Source organism: Astatotilapia calliptera, chromosome 3 (assembly GCF_964374335.1).
Source record: "Astatotilapia calliptera chromosome 3, fAstCal68.1, whole genome shotgun sequence".
In the NCBI taxonomy this organism is placed as follows: domain Eukaryota; kingdom Metazoa; phylum Chordata; class Actinopteri; order Cichliformes; family Cichlidae; genus Astatotilapia; species Astatotilapia calliptera.
In genome coordinates this window covers 72,474,616-72,496,982 of record NC_137424.1, presented here as the reverse complement: position 1 = coordinate 72,496,982, position 22,367 = coordinate 72,474,616, and the positions used below count along the sequence as shown (strand labels likewise).

At 40.2% G+C, this 22,367-nt stretch overlaps 2 protein-coding genes across 4 annotated transcripts in view; both read right to left on the bottom strand.

Moving 5' to 3' along the window:
- Window positions 1–22,367, bottom strand: part of LOC113015028 (junctional adhesion molecule-like) — a 357,528-nt gene that overhangs the window by 68,825 nt on the left and 266,336 nt on the right. The gene's annotated exons all lie outside the window — the stretch shown is intronic.
- LOC113010571 (uncharacterized) lies at window positions 1,548–22,206 on the bottom strand. Of its 3 annotated transcripts, XM_080299181.1 has the most exons (4): window positions 21,943–22,195; window positions 11,759–11,942; window positions 6,208–6,317; window positions 1,548–5,536 (listed from the first exon to the last, which is right to left on the bottom strand). In XM_080299181.1, the coding sequence occupies exons 3-4, from the start codon at window positions 6,223–6,225 to the stop codon at window positions 4,538–4,540; spliced, it is 1,017 nt and encodes a 338-aa protein (XP_080155307.1). In that variant the 5' UTR covers window positions 6,226–6,317; window positions 11,759–11,942; window positions 21,943–22,195; the 3' UTR covers window positions 1,548–4,537. The 3 variants fall into 3 exon arrangements, with proteins under 3 accessions (XP_080155307.1, XP_080155308.1, XP_080155309.1); XM_080299182.1 differs by lacking the exon at window positions 11,759–11,942 and having other exon boundaries at window positions 21,943–22,206; XM_080299183.1 differs by lacking the exons at window positions 11,759–11,942; window positions 21,943–22,195 and adding an exon at window positions 10,081–11,296.

Here is a 22,367-nt window from a genome sequence, read left to right as displayed (position 1 = left end):
CTGCCAGTAAGCGTTGGTTAAATCCAGCATCATAAAATAAGACAAGCAGTGCTTAACCAGTCCAGGTCAACTCAGGCATTGGACAAGCATCAAACCATGAGACCTTGTTCACTTTCTGATAATCATCACCAATGTTCCCTCTAAACTGCGCGTGTGCTCAATTGCGCACTGCTGGCACGGTCTCTGTGCAGAAAAAATCCGTGTTGCACATAAAATAAAATTCTAACCGGAATTGAAATGAAAGTAAATACGTTAACAATTCTGTTTTGCAGTGTTAGTCAGTAAGTGACTGGCTGCTCCTGTATGGGATTAGAACAATGGCACCTCATCCCATAGTCCAGCCAATCACGTGATTCAAATTTGTATATGCGCAGCTAATCAACGTCGTTGACAGGCTATGACAGCGTCCTTATGTGCCGACACCGGTGTTTTAGCTAGCAAAGTGGCGTGGCTAATGTAGAGTGAAGCCACGTTAATGACAACGTGTACAACCATTGGAGATGTGAGCAGGACAGATGGAACAAGTGACGTAAAAAGAGTGGACTTTATACCAGTTTTCAAATTGTGTTGATAGGCCACATAAAAAACAGAGTTGTGATTAAAAAAAAATCCAGTGTTTGGTTTTCTTCCAGAATATTGTTGTTTATATTTACTGGGGGAAGAAATGGTAAAAACGGCATTTTATAAAGAAAACGTTATAAAGCACTCTCCGCCTGTGAGCAAAGACAAAACCAAAACACCCCACCCTTTCCCATTGGTCAAAAAATGTACCATGCCGACCAATCAAAACATGGCATTTGGTTGTTAAGAAACGGAAGTTGTTAAGAAGAGGAAAATTTAGGAGTGACGGCAGTGTTTTGAGATGTGAGATTTGCAACGTTTAGCGCAAATCTTGTATAGTTAGTGTGTAGTGTAGTCAATAGTTTTGTTGTGTGTGTCAGAACAATGAGGCGGCTGCTAAATGTTACAGGAGTGATACATCTCCTGTTGTCAGGCCTGCAGGTATCAGGCTTTTGATGTTCTCCTTTATCTCATAGTGGACAGAAATTATTTTTTGGAGAGGCACAAATAATTTGTGTGGCATCAGATTTGATGCAGAACACCTGATTGTTCTGTAAATATTTTATGTTTGTTTAAAAAAAAATCCCTTAGCAGCATTTTTAGATAAACAGCTGCAAAATCTTTGTTGTTTGCAATACTCAGAAACTTTTTGAAGAAGTAACTATATAATTAATTGCCCAGCATTGGTCTTTATATATTGTATTTTGCAGAGAGAGTTACAAAGTTTCAAAGTGGTGCTCCATGAGAGTCCTGTAGACGAGCAGCAGCACGATCCTGCATTGCAACTGCAAACCGCCAACAGCATGTTTTTAAGAAAAATCAAACAAATTTTCCTTCAAGATCATTTTAGAGTTTTTAATTAGCTGCAGGATCCTTCTTCAGTGTGAGTGGAGAACAGCCAAGTCGCCTCCTGTGATAAACCTCCACATGTACCACTGAAAACAGTTAAATTAGTTTGAATCGGAAATAATGGGTCAAACTACTTGTTCTGAGACCATTTCTTTATTTTTCACACCAAACTGTTTAATAAGATAAACTCTACACAGACTTCATCAAATATAACTAACACTTTAACATTATCAGGATTTCATAATACAAACTTCAAATCAACAAGAAAACAGCTGCAGAACATGTGGATCAAAATTCATTAAAAAAACAACATGTGGACTTCAAGGACTAAATACATTAAAGTGAAAGGAGGAGCAAAAAATAGAGGTTTAACAGAATTTGAATTAAGTAAAAGTAGTCACCTGTGATCTTTAAAATGGTTCTGATGTGTGCTGCTGTTTTTAACTTTCAACATTTCTTTGCTGCCACTGTGAATAAGATTGTGTTCTTTGCCTAATTGAATAAAGGTTACACTGACTCACTGCTCCATCTTCTGGTACAAACTGGCATTACATGGAAGTACAGCCCAAAACCAGTTCAGCTTGAGTTTCTTTTTTTCTGGACATAAAGTCACAGCAGGTGTTGTTTCAAAGCTGGTGGACAGATTTAGTTCATTTTTGGAGGTTTTAAGAGCAACTGCTGTGAAAACATTTGTAGTTTTGGGAGAAAATGATTTAAGAGAAGATTTTACCTCAGCAAAAGATTAAATATGAATGAAGAATTGAAATTTAACAGAGGTAACACATTAAATGAATACATTAAAAAAAAGTTAATTTTGGAAACACTAAGAAAGTTCAAATGAAAGAAATTGAAATATATATCAATATCTGCAATTCTGATACATTATTAGTTTGGTAAAAAAGACATTCCTATAACTTTAATAATACAGTAACAAGTACAACTACTAAACACTACTGTGTCCTAAGGGAACAAAGATCAAAATATAACAAGGAAAACATTTTAGAGAATTAAAATCCCTCAAAGGAAAAAAAATAAACTTGATATGCATATCTATACATGCAGCTTCCTAAATGTAACATTCAGGATTATTCACTGCAGCTCCAGAAATCAGAGCTACCTCATCAGATCCAAGTGTGGCATCAGCTGACACTCTTTACAGGAGATTCCATCTGAACTCTGTGGAGCCTGATCTCAAGGTTTTTAAGTCTGAGCCTGAAACCAGAAGAGGATCTTTCTCTCTCTTCAGATTCATTGTGATCCAGTGATTTCAGTCCTGCATGATCAGGCTGATGTTTGCACAGAGCAGATAATGAAGTGAATGTTTTTGCACATTGGTAACAGTGAAAGTTTATTTACAGTGTGAGATCGTTTGTGTTCGGAGTATGAACTGAGATTCCTGAAACTCTTATCACACTGGTCACAGCTGAAGTTCACTTCCATGTGTGTATGTTCATGTTTGTTACGATGACCTGATTGTGAGAAGCTTTTGTCACAGTGTCTGCACTTGTATGGTGTCCCTCCTGCAGTGGTGAAGGATGACCCACACTGGTCACAGATGTGCTTTTTGACCACACTGTGGAAGAGGTCATGTATTTTTAATGTAGTCAAAGGAGCTTGCAAAGAAAAGCGTCTGGACTTCTTTAAGTTGCTTGAAGACGTTTCACCTCTCATCTGAGAAGCTTCTTCAGTTCTAAGGTCAAATGGTGGAGAGTCCCAGATAAAAACCTAGTGGGAGTGACCCCCACAGAGGGACAAAAGGATCCCCTGATGATCCTCTAATCACCTGAGCCAAGGTGTGAAATTGGGTGTGGGACCCAATCAGCCAGAGTTTCGGGTGTGTTCATTGTTAGTCTTGTCCTGCTACACAGGACAAGACTCAGCAGTCCATCTGCATCTTAAGGATAAAGGACACTCTTTCAAGGATGCCAATGTTCACATTTTGGACAGAGAGGACAGATGGTTTGAAAGAGGAGTGAAAGAAGCCATCTACGTCCACTGTGAGCGACCATCTTTGAACAGAGGCGGGGGTTTACGACACCAACTCTCTGCCATCTATAATCCAGTTTTGAGATCCCTTCCCAGACGCCTTAACGCCCACTCACATCCTGGGCCATCTGACCTCAGGAATTCGCATGACAAGGTGGGGCCAGGTTTCACAATGAACACACCCGAAACTCTGGCTGATTGGGTCCCACACCCAATTTCACACCTTGGCTCAGGTGATTAGAGGATCATCAGGGGATCCTTTTGTCCCTCTGTGGGGGTCACTCCCACTAGGTTTTTATCTGGGACTCTCCACCATTTGACCTTAGAACTGAAGAAGCTTCTCGGATGAGAGGTGAAACGTCTTCAAGCAACTTAAAGAAGTCCAGACGCTTTTCTTTGCAAGCTCCTTTGACTACGATGACCTGGATGACTGAGAACCTTCACAGACATATTTTTAATGTACTTGGTGTGTGGAAGCCCCTCCCACATTCTTTGCAGTAGTTCATTTTGTCTCCAGTGTGGCTACGTTGATGTGGTTTTAGGTCCCGTTCGTGATTGGAGGTTTTTCCACAAAAGTTAAAGAGAAACGCTTTCCCACCACCACAGTGACGACAGGGTTGAGAAATGGATCAGTGTGCTTCTCTCCACTTCTAAACAAAGACATTGTATGTCAGGGAATTCCTTCAACGTTTTTATCCTGAACGTCGCCTGAAATAAAAAGCATCTCTGCCAACGTCCAATTAAATTTTACTGTTTACACTATAAAACTCAGGTTACTTCTTCATTTTTCCAAACAGTTCATTCAGTATAACTCCATAAGTTTACTGATCAGACTTTTTCCAAACAATCAGGTTAAAATTACAAGATAAAACATAAATACATCCTCACAGTAACTGCACTTCTAGAGTTACTTTCTGGTGTGGATCTGTTGGTGCTTTTTCAGCTGATGTGGAGCTTTAAAAGTCTTCTCACACAGGTCACATTTATAAGGTCTCTCCTCAGTGTGTTGTTGTAACTGTGCATCTGTTGTAAACAGTTTCCCACACTGGTCACAGCAGGAAACATCAATTCCAGTGTGAATCCGTAGGTGAATATTTCGGTACTGTTTGTCACTGAAACTTTTTCCACAAAAGTCGCACCTCTACGCCTTAATTCCAGAGTGGGTAACTAGATGCCTCTGTAAGTCGCTATTTAGAGCAAAAGCCTTACCACACAACTCACAGTTGTGTGCTTTAAATCCACTGTGGATGAGTTGGTGTTTTTTTAAGCTTCCAGCCTGGGTAAAATACTTTCCACACAACTCACAGTTGTAAGGTTTAAATCCACTGTGGATGAGTTGGTGTCTTTTTAAGTTTCCACCGTCGGTAAAAGACTTTCCACACAAGTCACAGCTGTACGCTTTAACTCCACTGTGGATGAGTTGGTGTGTTTTTAAGTTTCCACCCCCGGTAAAAGACTTTCCACACAAGTCACAGCTGTACGGTTTAACTCCACTGTGGATGAGTTGGTGTGTTTTTAAGTTTACAGCCTGGGTAAAAGACTTTCCACACAACTCACAGCTGTAAGGTTTAAATCCACTGTGGATGAGTTGGTGTGTTTTTAAGTTTCCACCCCCGGTAAAAGACTTTCCACACAAGTCACAGCTGTATGGTTTAACTCCACTGTGGATGAGTTGGTGTCTTTTTAAGCTTACAGCCTGGGTAAAAGACTTTCCACAGAAGTCACAGCTGTAAGGTTTAAATCCACTGTGGATGAGTTGGTGTTTTTTCAAGTGTCCAGCCAGGGTAAAAGACTTTCCACACAAGTCACAGCTGTAAGGTTTAACTCCACTGTGGATGACTTGGTGTCTTTTTAAGTCTCCAGCCTGGGTAAAAGACTTTCCACAGAAGTCACAGCTGTAAGGTTTAACTCCACTGTGGATGACTTGGTGTCTTTTTAAGTTTCCACCCCCGGTAAAAGACTTTCCACACAAGTCACAGCTGTATGGTTTAAATCCACTGTGGATGAGTTGGTGTCTTTTTAAGTTTCCACCCCCGGTAAAAGACTTTCCACACTCATCACAGCTGTAGGTTTTCTCTCCCTTTCTTCTGTGTGGTTTGTCAGCCTCCTGAGAGCGCTGACTTTTCGCTCCATGTTGGTCCTGCAGTGACAGAGATACAAACAGAGGCAGTGAGTGAAATGCAGTCGTGGAACAAACTGAAACTCCCTCCATTGGTTGAATCAAACATGTCAACAAACACATTGTTGGTGTGTTTCCACCACCTTCTGGTGGCAGTATCACATTACAATGATATGCTACAATGAGAGTTGTAATGAAAATGACATTGATCAGCAGAGAAAATCTTTCATGCATAAGAAATGTCAAGTTCAACTGATGATATTGTTGTTTCAATGTATGCTTATAAAATATGATCTTTGTATTTTCTTGTAACTTCTGTTACAAGAAATTAGAACTCTGAACAATATTTAAACTCCATTCAGAGTTACATACCATAAAATAATACTTTATGATTAACATAACAGTTTGATTGCTCTAATTACCTGTATTTACCTTGTGACATATTACAGGGCAAATTACATTCTGGGTACAGTTACATCACATAACATCAACTGTGAACACCTTATGTTACAGTGGCGTTTAAGTTCATGGGAATTATGAGTATCTACTCCCAAATTCCCATCCGGGCTACATTATTATCGGTTCATGGTATCGCTTAACTTTTACGAGTATGAGTACACACACATTTTACAGTATCGGCCCCGATACCAGTATCGGTGCATCCCTAATTGTAACTGTGATATTTTTCTCACCTTTTGTGTTGAAGTCATTGATTGTTTCCTCTGTAGTGGCTGAGCTGAGTCCAAATGGATGAAATTGTTCCTCCGTTGCACCACCAGACTCTTCTCCTCCTGTTAATCACCTGGGGGACACACACACAGCAGGATTTGTAAAAAGAGTTTTGATAAACACAATGCTGGACAGCAATGCTGTCATGTACACAAATACAGTGGGGCAAAAAAGTATTTAGTCAGCCACCGATTGTGCAAGTTCCCCCACCTAAAATGATGACAGAGGTCAGTAATTTGCACCAGAGGTACACTTCAACTGTGAGAGACAGAATGTGAAAAAAAAATCCATGAATTCACATGGTAGGATTTGTAAAGAATTTATTCGTAAATCAGAGTGGAAAATAAGTATTTGGTCACCTCAAACAAGGAAAATCTCTGGCTCTCACAGACCTGTAACGTCTTCTGTAAGACGCTTTTCTGTCCCCCACTCGTTACCTGTATGAATGGCACCTGTTTGAACTCATCATCTGTATAAAAGACACCTGTCCACAGCCTCAAACAGTCAGACTCCAAACTCCGCCATGGCCAAGACCAAAGAGCTTTCGAAGGACACCAGGAAAAGTATTGTAGACCTGCACCAGACTGGGAAGAGTGAATCTACAATAGGCAAGCAGCTTGGTGTGAAGAAATCAACTGTGGGAGCAATCATCAGAAAATGGAAGACATACAAGACCACTGATAATCTCCCTCGATCTGGGGCTCCACGCAAGATCTCATCCCGTGGGGTCAAAATGATCATGAGAACGGTGAGCAAAGATCCCAGAACCACACGGGGGGACCTGGTGAATGACCTGCAGAGAGCTGGGACCAAAGTAACAAAGGTCACCATCAGTAACACACTACAACGGCAGGGAATCAAATCCCGCAGTGCCAGACGTGTTCCGCTGCTGAAGCCAGTGCATGTCCAGGCCCGTCTGAAGTTTGCCAGAGAGCACATGGATGATAAAGCAGAGGATTGGGAGAATGTCATGTGGTCAGATGAAACCAAAGTAGAACTTTTTGGTATAAACTCAACTCGTCGTGTTTGGAGGACGAAGAATACTGAGTTGCATCCCAAGAACACCATACCTACTGTGAAGCATGGGGGTGGAAACATCATGCTATGGGGCTGTTTTTCTGCCAAGGGGACAAGACGACTGATCCGTGTTAAGGACAGAATGAATGGGGCCATGTATCGTGAGATTTTGAGCCAAAACCTCCTTCCATCAGTGAGAACTTTGAAGATGAAACGAGGCTGGGTCTTCCAACATGACAATGATCCAAAACACACCGCCCGGACAACAAAGGAGTGGCTCCGTAAGAAGCATTTGAAAGTCCTGGAGTGGCCTAGCCAGTCTCCAGACCTCAACCCCATAGAAAATCTGTGGCGGGAGTTGAAAGTCCGTGTTGCTCGGCGACAGCCCCAAAACATCACTGCTCTCGAGAAGATCTGCATGGAGGAATGGGCCAAAATACCAGCTACTGTGTGTGCAAACCTGGTAAAGACCTATAGTAAACGTTTGACCTCTGTTATTGCCAACAAAGGTTATGTTACAAAGTATTGAGTTGTATTTTTGTTATTGACCAAATACTTATTTTCCACCCTGATTTACGAATAAATTCTTTACAAATCCTACCATGTGGATTCATGGATTTTTTTTTCACATTCTGTCTCTCACAGTTGAAGTGTACCTCTGGTGCAAATTACTGACCTCTGTCATCATTTTAGGTGGGGGAACTTGCACAATCGGTGGCTGACTAAATACTTTTTTGCCCCACTGTATGTATGTATGTATATATATATATACATATTAGGGGTGCAACGATATTCGTATCGATATTGAACCGTTCGATACAGTGCTTTCGGTTCAGTACGCATATGTATCGAACAATATTATTGTTGATAAAATTGTATTATTAAAATCTTATCAACTTTCCTTCTGACAATGCTGTCTGTGTTGAGCGCTCAGTGAATCTGCGTTCGAATACTCCGCCTAGGCTGCACTGTCCAGCGCAGATCCACTGAGCGCTCAACACAGACAGCATCATCAGAAGGAAGAGCGCAGGGCAAGTTAGCGAGACAGAAAGTTAAGCTCTCCTCGCAACATGGACCTCCCCCACTCTCATTCAGATCTGGCATTTGGAATTATTTTGGTTTTCATGTGACGTATGACCCTGAAGGTAAGCGAGTCATGGACTAAAGTAAAACAGTATGTTGGATGTGCCATGCAATGCTCAATTACATGGGTGGGAACTAGTGTGTTAGCGCAGTTAGCTCGTTAACGTGTTGGCCGTCTAGCCCCATGCACGGAGCGATCGGCGGTAGCTCGTTAACGGAGATTTGCCGTATTGTGGCGTTAAGGTCATTTCATCGAGATTAACCTGAAAGCACTAGTGGGAACACAACGAATATGACTGCACATTTACGCCGACATCATCCTAGTGCAAAGACAAGTGGAAGCAGACAAAAAAAAGCAAGCATGCTACGAACTTTAGCCGAGTCATTTAGACAGCTGTTAGCACATGATTCTCCTTATATGTTTAATATGCGGCTGAGAATATAGCCCAGAAGAAGCGGATAGTATAGCTTTTATTTTGGAAAGAGCCATTTCTCTGTAATAAACTCTCTTTTCCAAAGATGAGTGATTCCTCAATCAGATACAGGGCTTGCAATATCGCTAGCCCGACGTCCCGGAGCTAGCGATTTTTTCAGTCGGCCTACCAAAATCTATCTCTTCCCTGCCCGTCGGGCTATTGTACGAAAAATATATGTCACTGCTTTTGCATTCTTTCAGAAATGTAGCTGGGTAATTATGTCATTGGCATCGGTGAGCCACTGTCAATATGTGACATATTGAAGTCGCGTTTGAATTTGCGCTTGTTTTTTTGCTTTCACTTTGCAATCGTGCGAACTGTGTATAGAGAGCCACAGCACTGATCTGTGAGTGATGATAATTTGTGCACCAATTCCTCTGACACCGTCTTATTAATCGTTAGCTTACTATGCAAACATGACAAGTGAAATCTCCCGCAGCAAGCTTAAACATGTGAGAGGTTGATCGCGCAGAGAATCGCTGAGCTTATGTGAGTGAGTGTGTAAAAGCATTTCAGTTCTGCTGAGCCAAATAAGACAGGTCAGGGTGAAGAAGTGACAGCCAAAGAAAAGCTTACCACAAAACAGAGAAGTTATGACAAATCAGACTATAAGGCAAAAAGAAAGTGCAGCTTTATGGTTTATATGGACAAAAGAATTTCTGTGGCTGCAATATGATGAGCTAAATAACCAGGGCTGCACATAAGTGGTCCACAGGTGCGCATTCGCTGTCAAAATAAAAAACACGCACAAGGGTTAGGGTTAAATTTAAAAACTGTACTTTTGAGTTAAAATATATATTTATAATTTTAATAAATGACAAATTAAAAATGCATGAACATTGTTTTGTATCGAAAAAATATCGAACCGTGACACCAAAGTATCGAACCGAACCGTGAATTTTGTGTATCGTTGCACCCCTAATATACATATATATATATATATATATATATATACATATATACGTATATATATATATATATATGTATATATATATATATATATATTATATATGTATATATTTATACACACATATATATATATATATATATATATATACACATATATATATATATACACATATATATATATATATATATATATATATATTAGAGATGGACCGATCCGATATTACGTATCGGTATCGGTCCGATACTGACCTAAATTACTGGATCGGATATCGGAGAAAAATAAAAAATGTAATCCGATCCATTAAATATCACGAAAGCACCTCACAAAACTTGCAACACGCCGTAACTCACCTCAGAACGTATGCATCACGTGATAGAGCAGCTGTGGCATGCAGGACCTGTCGGTGGTCTGGATAGCATGTGGAGCTTCGCTAGCAACCTGGCATTTCATCTCCGACAAAGTTATCCCCGAGAGAAGTAAAGCAAGTGTGTAAGTCCATCTCTGAATGTTTGTAAAGCATTCCCACGTTAAGCTTAACAAGCGACTGCCTCTCGCTCTCCGGCTGCTACTTCAATCGTGAAACTGCTTAAATCAGCTGATCGGCTTTTCTGTCGCGAGTCTGTCTCTCGTTTGTTTTTGGTCCACTTTGCGCCAGAAAGAGGAAACCAGCGGCTGAACAACAGCAGCACGTTTAAGCTTGATAAGCTGTTGTTAGAATTTATTTAATATTAATTTCTACACCAGGATCTTTTTCTACGTAGCTGACGGCTGGTAACTGTGCAGGGGCGGATCTAGCAAAGTTTAGCCAGGGGGGCCGATAGGGCATTAACTGGGAAAAGGGGGCACAAAGACATACTTTTCTTTCTTATTCTCATTTAAAATGTCTAGCTTTTAATAAATAATTATCTGACACCCAAAGTTTTAATTTGATGTAAAATGAATAGAAGTCAATTACTGTACATAGTGACTATTAAGTCTAATATATATACCCTAGTAAGCTATAGTACTTTTTACTTTGGGAAGGTACCATCTGTGTAGTCTGCAATTTTGTTGAAGAAAGATGTTGAATCTATTTAATATTTCTTGAAAAATAATTGATTTCTGTGCATTTTTTTTCACACTGCATCAAATTAAGGTTGATTACGTCGATTAAGCATCATGAGGTGGAGCGTGAGGGGTGGTTCCCTATTTTTTATTTATTTAATTTTGTTGTTGCTGGGAGTTGGAACCCTATTAGTTAGGTTGCTTAATATTTACGCTAAGTACTCTTTAAAATACCAGAATAGGGAGGATGGTGTAGGTCTAAGTTTATTAGATTGATCAGTATTGCTGAACTATGAAATATTTTTTTTGTATACAGGTATAACAGAATAGCTTTAGTGTAGTTGTTGTTTTAAACTTGAGTATGAACTTGCAGACTTGCAAAATGCAGCAAGATATTTTAAAAAACAGTTTTGTTGATTAAAAAACACTATATCGGATTCATATCGGTATCGGCAGATATCCAAATTTATGATATCGGTATCGGACATAAAAAAGTGGTATCGTGCCATCTCTAATATATATATATATATATATATATATATATATATATATATATATATATATATATATATATATATATATATATATATATATATATATATGTGTGTGTGTGTATATATGTGTGTATATATGTGTGTGTATATATATATATATATATACATATACATATATACATATACATATATATATATACATATATATATACATATACATATATATATATATATATATATATATATATACATACATATATATATATACATATATATATATATATATATATATATATACATACATATATATATATACATATATACACACACACACATATATATATTAGAGATGGACCGATCCGATATTACGTATCGGTCCGATACTGACCTAAATTACTGGATCGGATATCGGAGAAAAATAAAAAATGTAATCCGATCCATTAAATATCACGAAAGCAACTCACAAAACTTGCAACACGCTGTAACTCACCTCAGAACGTTAGCACGTCGGAGCAGTATGCATCACGTGATAGAGCAGCTGTGGCATGCGGGACCTGTTGGTGGTCTGAATAGCATTTGGAGCTTCGCTAGTAACCTGGCATTTCATCTCCGACAAAGTTATCCCGAGAGAAGTAAAGCAAGTGTGTAAGTCCATCTCCGTACAGTAATTTTTTCTGTGGATCACAGGGTGAAGAGTGGCGACAGCCTAGAGTCATAATCCAGTGAGATATCTGCGTCACCTCTGACAGTTTTCCTGTAATGTGAGCTCAAAAATTGCGGCATGACGTCAACTCCAAAGCCCTATGAAGTCCTATCGGGTTGTTCAGTGATGACGCGACGAATCCTACTTCCGGGTCTAAAGTAGTCTGCGTTTAATATAGCTTTTGTGTTGTTAACATGTTTAATGTTATGTATTTTTTTCTATTTGATCTCAAAAAGCTCCTAAAACAGTCAGCGATCACTGTTGACCTCCCTCGGCTTTTATTACCGCTAATCATTTATTTAAGCTCAGTTTTTAAAACCTTAGGATGTAACTACAGCCCAGCCCATGCAGCAGTATATGAATGACTAACCTCGTATTGTGGATGGATTATCTCAGTTGTTCTCCTGGCTGAAGTTTGGTCCTTTTACAGCATCCTGCCATGCGATTACATTTGTTCCTGACCACTGAGAACACTCACATTAACTTTTTTCGAGTGGAAAAAAAGTTAGCTTGTTTATATTATGCTAACATAGCTGTGTCGCTAGCGGTCACGTAGCACATCATTATATACCAGCTAGCCCAACTTCAGTAACCCTACAAACGTCACTGCTGTTTAGTTTTCTGTCTTCATTTATGCTGGAAGTGATAGCAGAGCTGTACGTTTTAATTTGTTTCCAAAACCCCGCAGTCAGGACATGCTATATTGTATTTAGATAGAAGCTAGCGAGCTAACTCCCTGCTAACTTCTAACTCCGTTAAATGTCATAAATTCCGTTTTCATGGATGCCTGGATGTTAAACTCAATTGTTACACCTGGTAGAGCAGAACGCTGATCATTTTATTAAAGATGAAAGACTTTAGACAGTTTTTCAACTCTCAGTAATGCCATAGTGATCGTTTTATATATGGACCTGCAGCAGAGTTTAAACCCTGTACACGACTGCGGTCAAGTGAGCCCTCACTTACGAAGTCGCAGTCAAGCTAGCCGCCCCGCCAGCCGCACCGAAAATGTGGTTGCACTACTCTTACGTATATTACGGTATGGATGAAAACCGGCTTAGAAACGCAGTGTTTTGTGTCCTGACACTATTTTACTTCACAATCCACTCCCATTTTTAGTGTATCTCCACTTTCCCCCCTGTGATCCACAGCCCAAATTACTGTATGATTCAGAGAAAATTAACAATAAAATTTACCCAATTTACTCAACTACACTTTTAATGTCCTCATCTTTGACCTCAGATTACAGGAAAACTGTAAGAGGTGACGCAGATATTTCACTGGATTATGACTCTGGGTGACCCCCACTCTGCACCCTGTGATCCACAGCCAAAATTACTGTACGGATTTTGAGAAAATTCATAGCAAAATCTTCCCATTGTGCTTTACTGTACTCCACATATTAACATCTTTGAGCTCCGATTACAGGAAAATTGTAAGAGGTGACGCAGATATTTCACTGGATTCTGACTCTAGGCTGTCGCCACTCTTCACCCTGTGATCCACAGCAAAAATTACTGTATGGATTTTGAGAAAATTCATAGCAAAATCTTCCCATTATGCTTTACTGTACTCCACATATTGACATCTTTGAGCTCTGATTACAGGAAAACTGTAAGAGGTGACACAGATATTTCACTGGATTCTGACTCTGGGGGACCCCCACTCTGCACCCTGTGATCCACAGCAAAAATTACTGTACGGTTTTTGAGAAAATTGATAGTAAACTTTGCACAATTTACTCTACTGTACTCTATATATTCTCATCTTTGAGCTTAGATTAAAGGAAAACTGTAAGAGGTGACGCAGATATCTCACTGGATTATGACTCTGGGTGACCCCCACTCTGCACCCTGTGATCCACAGCAAAAATTACTGTATGGATTTTGAGAAAATTCATAGCAAAATCTTCCCATTTTGCTTTACTGTACTTTATACATTGACATCTTTGAGCTCCGATTACAGGAAAACTGTAAGAGGTGACGCAGATATTTCACTGGGTTATGAATCTAGGCTGTCGCCACTCTGCACCCTGTGATCCACAGCAAAAATTACTGTACGGATTTTGAGAAAATTGATAGTAAACTTTGCACAATTTACTGTACTATACTCTATATATTCTCATCTTTAAGCTCAGATTACAGAAAAACTGTAAGAGGTGATGCAGATATTTCACTGGATTATGAATCTAGGCCATCTCCACTCTGCACCCTGTGATCCACAGCCAAAATTACTGTACGGTTTTTGGGAAAATCCATAGTAAATATGCACAATTTACTCTACTGTACTCTATATATTCTCATCTTTGAGCTCAGATTACAGGGAAACTGTAAGAGGTGACGCAGATATCTCACTGGATTCTGACTCTAGGCTGTCGCCACTCTTCACCCTGTGATCCACAGCCAAAATTACTGTACGGTTTTTGAGAAAATTGATAGTAAACTTTGCACAATTTACTGTACTATACTCTATATATTCTCATTTTTGAGCTCAGATTACAGGAAAACCATAAGAGGTGACGCAGATATTTCACTGGATTATGAATCTAGGCTGTCGCCACTCTGCACCCTGTGATCCACAGCAAAAATTACTGTATGGATTTTGAGAAAATTCATAGCAAAATCTTCCCATTTTGCTTTACTGTACTCTACATATTGACATCTTTGGCCTCAGATTACAGGAAAACTATAAGAGGTGACGCAGATATCTCACTGGATTCTGACTCTAGGCTGTCGCCACTCTTCACCCTGTGATCCACAGCCAAAATTACTGTACGAATTTTGAGAAAATTGATAGTAAACTTTGCACAATTTACTCTACTGTACTCTATATATTCTCATCTTTGAGCTTAGATTACAGGAAAACTGTAAGAGGTGACACAGATATCTCACTGGATTATGACTCTGGGTGACCCCCACTCTGCACCCTGTGATCCACAGCAAAAATTACTGTATGGTTTTTGAGAAAATTGATAGTAAACTTTGCACAATTTACTCTACTGTACTCTATATATTCTCATTTTTGAGCTCAGATTACAGGAAAACTATAAGAGGTGACGCAGATATCTCACTGGATTATGACTCTGGGTGACCCCCACTCTGCATGCTGTGATCCACAGCCAAAATTACTGTACAGTTTTTGAGAAAATTGATAGTAAAATCTTCCCATTTTGCTTTACTGTACTCTACATATTGACATCTTTGAGCTCAGATTACAGGAAAACTGTAAGAGGTGACGCAGATATTTCACTGGATTCTGAATCTAGGCTGTCGCCACTCTTCACCCTGTGATCCACAGCCAAAATTACTGTACAGTTTTTGAGAAAATTCATGGTAAAATCTTCCCATTTTGCTTTACTGTACTCTACATATTGACATCTTTGAGCTCAGATTACAGGAAAACTGTAAGAGGTGACGCAGATATCTCACTGTATTCTGACTCTAGGCTGTCGCCACTCTTCACCCTGTGATCCACAGCCAAAATTACTGTACGGTTTTTGAGAAAATTGATAGTAAACTTTGCACAATTTACTCTACTGTACTTTTAATATCCTCGTCTTTAACCTCAGATTACAGGAAAACTGTAAGAGGTGACGCAGATATTTCACTGGATTATGACTCTGGGTGACCCCCACTCTGCACCCTGTGATCCACAGCCAAAATTACTGTACGGATTTTGAGAAAATTGATAGTAAACTTTGCACAATTTACTCTACTGTACTTTTAATATTCTCATCTTTGATCTTAGATTACAGGAAAACTGTAAGAGGTGACGCAGATATCTCACTGGATTATGACTCTGGGTGACCCCCACTCTGCACCCTGTGATCCACAGCCAAAATTACTGTACGGATTTCTGATGAAATTAAATCCTATTCCATTACCAAACAAAATGAGTTCATTGAAGTATTTGCTTAACTACAAGAAATGTCTTTCCACACACAATTTAAATTTTTCAAAATGTCATTCACACACCACCTCAAGTATCAACTTCAGTTTTAGACATTATTTATTCAGTGCTTAATCACAACAATAGTCAACTTAAGGCACTTACATAATAAGTTAAACCTTACAATAATACATACAGAGAAAAACCCAACAATCATATGACCCCCTATGAGCAACAGTGGGAAGGAAAAACTCCCTTTTAACAGGAAGAAACCTCCGGCAGAACCAGGCTCAGGGAGGGGCGGCCATCTGCCTCAACCGGTCAGGGTGAGAAATTACATTTCTCAGATTACTGATTTCTCATATTACTACTACACAGTTTAGATACACTCAACAAAAATATAAACGCAACACCTTTGTTACTGCTCCCATTCCCCATGGGATGGACATAGAGACCGAAAATTCATTCCAGATACACAATATAACCATCCCTCCCAAACAGTGGTCACAAATCAGTCCAAATGTGTGGTAGTGGGCACATCTGCCATATTGAGATAATCCATCCCACCTCACAGGTGTGCCACATCAGGATGCTGATCTGACATCATGAGTAGTGCACAGGTGTACCTCAGACTGCCCACAACAAAAGGCCACCCTGGAATGTGCAGTTTTGTCTCACAGCAAAATGCCACAGATGCCACAAGCAATGAGGGAGCGTGCAATTGGCATGCTGACAGCAGGAATGTCAACCAGATCTGTCGCCCGTGCATTGAATGTTCATTTCTCAACCATAAGCCGTCTCCACAGGCGTTTCAGAGAATATGGCAGCACATCCAACCGGCCTCACAACCGCAGACCTCGTGTAACCACACCAGCCCAGGACCTCCACATCCAGCAGGTTCACCTCCAAGATCGTCTGAGACCAGCCACCCAGACAGCTGCTGGAACAATTGGTTTGCACAACCAAACAATTTCTGCACAAACTGTCAGAAACCGTCTCAGGGAAGCTCAACTGCATGCCCGTCGTCCTCATCGGGGTCTTGACCTGACTCCAGCTCGTCGCCGTAACAGACTTGTGTGGGCAAATGCTCACATTCGATGGCATCTGGCACGTTGGAGAGGTGTGCGCTTCACGGATGAATCATGGTTCACATTGTTCAGGGCAGATGGCAGCTGAGAATGTCCCAGTTCTTGCATGGCCAGCATACTCACCGGACATGTCACCCATTGAGCATGTTCGGGATGTGCTTGACCAGCGTATACGACAGCGTGTACCAGTTCCCACGAATATCCAACAACCTCGCACAGCCATTGAAGTGGAGTGGACCAACATTCCACAGGCCACAATTGACAATCTGATAGACTCCATGCGACGATGTGTTGCACTGCATGAGGCAAATGGTGGTCACACCAGATACTGACCGGTTCTGGGTCCCCAGACCCCCAATAGCGCAAAAAACTGCACATTCCAGGGTGGCCTTTTGTTGTGGGCAGTCTGAGGTACACCTGTGCACTACTCATGATGTCAGATCAGTATCCTGATGTGGCACACCTGTGAGGTGGGATGGATTATCTCAATATGGCAGATGTGCCCACTACCACACATTTGGACTGATTTGTGACCACTGTTTGGGAGGGATGGTTATATTGTGTATCTGGAATGAATTTTCGGTCTCTACGTCCATCCCATGGGGAATGGGAGCAGTAACAAAGGTGTTGCGTTTATATTTTTGTTGAGTGTATCTAAACTGTGTAGTAGTAATATGAGAAATCAGTAATCTGAGAAATGTAATTTCTCACCCTGACCGGTTGAGGCAGATGGCCGCCCCTCCCTGAGCCTGGTTCTGCCGGAGGTTTCTTCCTGTTAAAAGGGAGTTTTTCCTTCCCACTGTTGCTCATAGGGGGTCATATGATTGTTGGGTTTTTCTCTGTATGTATTATTGTAAGGTTTAACTTATTATGTAAGTGCCTTAAGTTGACTATTGTTGTGATTAAGCACTGAATAAATAATGTCTAAAACTGAAGTTGATACTTGAGGTGGTGTGTGAATGACATTTTGAAAAATTTAAATTGTGTGTGGAAAGACATTTCTTGTAGTTAAGCAAATACTTCAATGAACTCATTTTGTTTGGTAATGGAATAGGATTTAATTTTATCAGAAATCCGTACAGTAATTTTGGCTGTGGATCACAGCATGCAGAGTGGGGGTCACCCAGAGTCATAATCCAGTGAGATATCTGCGTCACCTCTTATAGTTTTCCTGTAATCTGAGGTCAAAGATGAGAATATTAAAAGTACAGTAGAGTAAATTGTGCAAAGTTTACTATCAATTTTCTCAAAATCCGTACAGTAATTTTTTCTGTGGATCACAGGGTGAAGAGTGGCGACAGCCTAGAGTCATAATCCAGTGAGATATCTGCGTCACCTCTTACAGTTTTCCTGTAATCTGAGCTCAAAGATGTCAATATATAGAGTATAGTACAGTAAATTGTGCAAAGTTTACTATCAATTTTCTAAAAATCCGTACAGTAATTTGGGCTGTGGATAACAGGGTGAAGAGTGGGGGTCACCCAGAGTCATAATCCAGTGAGATATCTGTGTCACCTCTTACAGTTTTCCTGTAATCTAAGCTCAAAGATGAGAATATATAGAGTACAGTAGAGTAAATTGTGCAAAGTTTACTATCAATTTTCTCAAAAACCGTACAGTAATTTTGGCTGTGGATCACAGGGTGAAGAGTGGCGACAGCCTAGAGTCAGAATCCAGTGAAATATCTGCGTCACCTCTTACAGTTTTCCTGTAATCGGAGCTCAAAGATGTCAATATGTAGAGTACAGTGAAGCAAAATGGGAAGATTTTAATATCAATTTTCTCAAAATCCGTACAGTAATTTTTGCTGTGGATCACAGGGTGCAGAGTGGAGATGGCCTAGATTCATAATCCAGTGAAATATCTGCGTCACCTCTTACAGTTTTCCTGTAATCTGAGCTCAAAGATGAGAATATATAGAGTATAGTACAGTAAATTGTGCAAAGTTTACTATCAATTTTCTCAAAATCTGTACAGTAATTTTTGCTGTGGATCACAGGGTGCAGAGTGGGGGTCACCCAGAGTCATAATCCAGTGAAATATCTGCGTCACCTCTTACAGTTTTCCTGTAATCTGAGGTTAAAGACGAGGATATTAAAAGTACAGTAGAGTAAATTGTGCAAAGTTTACTATCAATTTTCTCAAAAACCGTACAGTAATTTTGGCTGTGGATCACAGGGTGAAGAGTGGCGACAGCCTAGAGTCAGAATACAGTGAGATATCTGCGTCACCTCTTATAGTTTTCCTGTAATCTGAGGCCAAAGATGTCAATATGTAGAGTACAGTAAAGCAAAATGGGAAGATTTTGCTATGAATTTTCTCAAAATCCATACAGTAATTTTTGCTGTGGATCACAGGGTGCAGAGTGGGGGTCACCCAGAGTCATAATCCAGTGAGATATCTGCGTCACCTCTTACAGTTTTCCTGTAATCTGAGGTTAAAGACGAGGATATTAAAAGTACAGTAGAGTAAATTGTGCAAAGTTTACTATCAATTTTCTCAAAAACCGTACAGTAATTTTGGCTGTGGATCACAGGGTGAAGAGTGGAGATTGCCTAGATTCAGAATCCAGTGAAATATCTGCGTCACCTCTTACAGTTTTCCTGTAATCGGAGCTCAAAGATGTCAATATGTAGAGTACAGTAAAGCAAAATGGGAAGATTTTACCATGAATTTTCTCAAAAACTGTACAGTAATTTTGGCTGTGGATGACAGGGTGAAGAGTGGCGACAGCCTAGATTCAGAATCCAGTGAAATATCTGCGTCACCTCTTATAGTTTTCCTGTAATCTGAGCTCAAAGATGAGAATATATAGAGTACAGTAGAGTAAATTGTGCAAAGTTTACTATCAATTTTCTCAAAAACCGTACAGTAATTTTTGCTGTGGATCACAGGGTGAAGAGTGGCGACAGCCTAGAGTCAGAATCCAGTGAAATATCTGCGTCACCTCTTACAGTTTTCTTGTAATCGGAACTCAAAGATGTCAATATGTAGAGTACAGTAAAGCAAAATGGGAAGATTTTACTATCAATTTTCTCAAAACTGTACAGTAATTTTGGCTGTGGATGACAGGGTGCAGAGTGGAGATGGCCTAGATTTATAATCCAGTGAAATATCTGCGTCACCTCTTACAGTTTTCCTGTAATCGGAACTCAAAGATGTCAATATGTAGAGTACAGTGAAGCAAAATGGGAAGATTTTACTATCAATTTTCTCAAAATCCATACAGTAATTTTTGCTGTGGATCACAGGGTGCAGAGTGGAGATGGCCTAGATTCATAATCCAGTGAAATATCTGCGTCACCTCTTACAGTTTTCCTGTAATCTGAGGTTAAAGACGAGGATATTAAAAGTACAGTAGAGTAAATTGTGCAAAGTTTACTATCAATTTTCTCAAAAACCGTACAGTAATTTTGGCTGTGGATCACAGGGTGAAGAGTGGCGACAGCCTAGAGTCAGAATCCAGTGAGATATCTGCGTCACCTCTTATAGTTTTCCTGTAATCTGAGGCCAAAGATGTCAATATGTAGAGTACAGTAAAGCAAAATGGGAAGATTTTGCTATGAATTTTCTCAAAATCCATACAGTAATTTTTGCTGTGGATCACAGGGTGCAGAGTGGGGGTCACCCAGAGTCATAATCCAGTGAGATATCTGTGTCACCTCTTACAGTTTTCCTGTAATCTAAGCTCAAAGATGAGAATATATAGAGTACAGTAGAGTAAATTGTGCAACGTTTACTATCAATTTTCTCAAAATCCGTACAGTAATTTTGGCTGTGGATCACAGGGTGAAGAGTGGATATGGCCTAGATTCATAATCCAGTGAAATATCTGCGTCACCTCTTACAGTTTTCCTGTAATCAGAGCTCAAAGATGTCAATATGTAGAGTACAGTAAAGCAAAATGGGAAGATTTTACTATCAATTTTCTCAAAAACTGTACAGTAATTTTGGCTGTGGATCACAGGGTGCAGAGTGGGGGTCACCCAGAGTCATAATCCAGTGAGATATCTGCGTCACCTCTTACAGTTTTCCTGTAATCTAAGCTCAAAGATGAGAATATATAGAGTACAGTAGAGTAAATTGTGCAAAGTTTACTATCAATTTTCTCAAAATCCGTACAGTAATTTTGGCTGTGGATCACAGGGTGCAGAGTGGGGGTCCCCCAGAGTCAGAATCCAGTGAGATATCTGTGTCACCTCTTATAGTTTTCCTGTAATCTGAGATCAAAGATGTCAATATGTAGAGTACAGTAAAGCAAAATGGGAAGATTTTACTATCAATTTTCTCAAAAACTGTACAATAATTTTGGCTGTGGATCACAGCATGCAGAGTGGGGGTCACCCAGAGTCAGAATCCAGTGAGATATCTGCGTCACCTCTTTCAGTTTTCCTGTAATCTGAGCTCAAAGATGAGGACATTAAAAGTATAGTTGAGTAAATTGGGTAAATTTTATTGTTAATTTTCTCTGAATCATACAGTAATTTGGGCTGTGGATCACAGGGGGGAAAGTGGAGATTAACCAAAACTGGGAGTGGATTGTGAAGTAAAATAGTGTCAGGACAGAAAACACTGCGTTTCTAAGCCAGTCGGCACCTATACCGTAAGAGTAGTGCAACAACATTTTAGGTGCGGCTGGTGGGGCGGCTAGCTTGACTGCGACTTCGTAAGTGAGGGCTCACTTGACCGCAGTCAGACACGGCTAGTGACGTCAGACTGAACAACCGGATTCTAAAGGCTGATTGCCCTCCCCCACGCTTGTACCTGTGGCTTCCTGTCCTAAGGGTTGGCTCTTCTCCTGCCCTGCACCCTTTGTTCATATTCAAAGACTATTTTTCTGTATGTATTCTTATCCCATAGCAACCGCCAGATTATAATGTTGCAGACAATCACAAACTCTACAGTCTGTCTAACTCCAGTGTATACCAAGCAATCTATTATTCTTAACAGCAACAACATAAACTGAACCCACATTAAAGTTGGCTCGGTGATTACCTTTATATGAGCCCACAAACCGAGAGAAACTCCGTGATGAAGCTGGAAGTCTTAAGAAACAGATGAGGGAGCAGAGACCCACGTGGTTCACGCTGATCTCGGCTACGATCCAGGAGACAAGGGTGTGCAGATCGATGCAGAAATTAATCCCAACGTTGGCAGTTGTATATGTTCCTGTAAGTTTACTACTTTACTCCCGTTTCATGAAAAAGCAGCTCTCTCTGCTCGACTCCTCTCCTGCACACACACTTTGCTCCGCCTCCTTGTCCGGCTCTGCTGTGATTTGTTGCTGTGCGGTCACGTGACTAAGCAGACCAACGTAACCACGTGGGGTGTTATTTCAAAAGTAGCGCCTATCTCCTTTTCCTAAGCTCTTTTTCTTGCCCTCGATGGAAACGTCATCGTGGGAAGGAGATTTGCTAAGG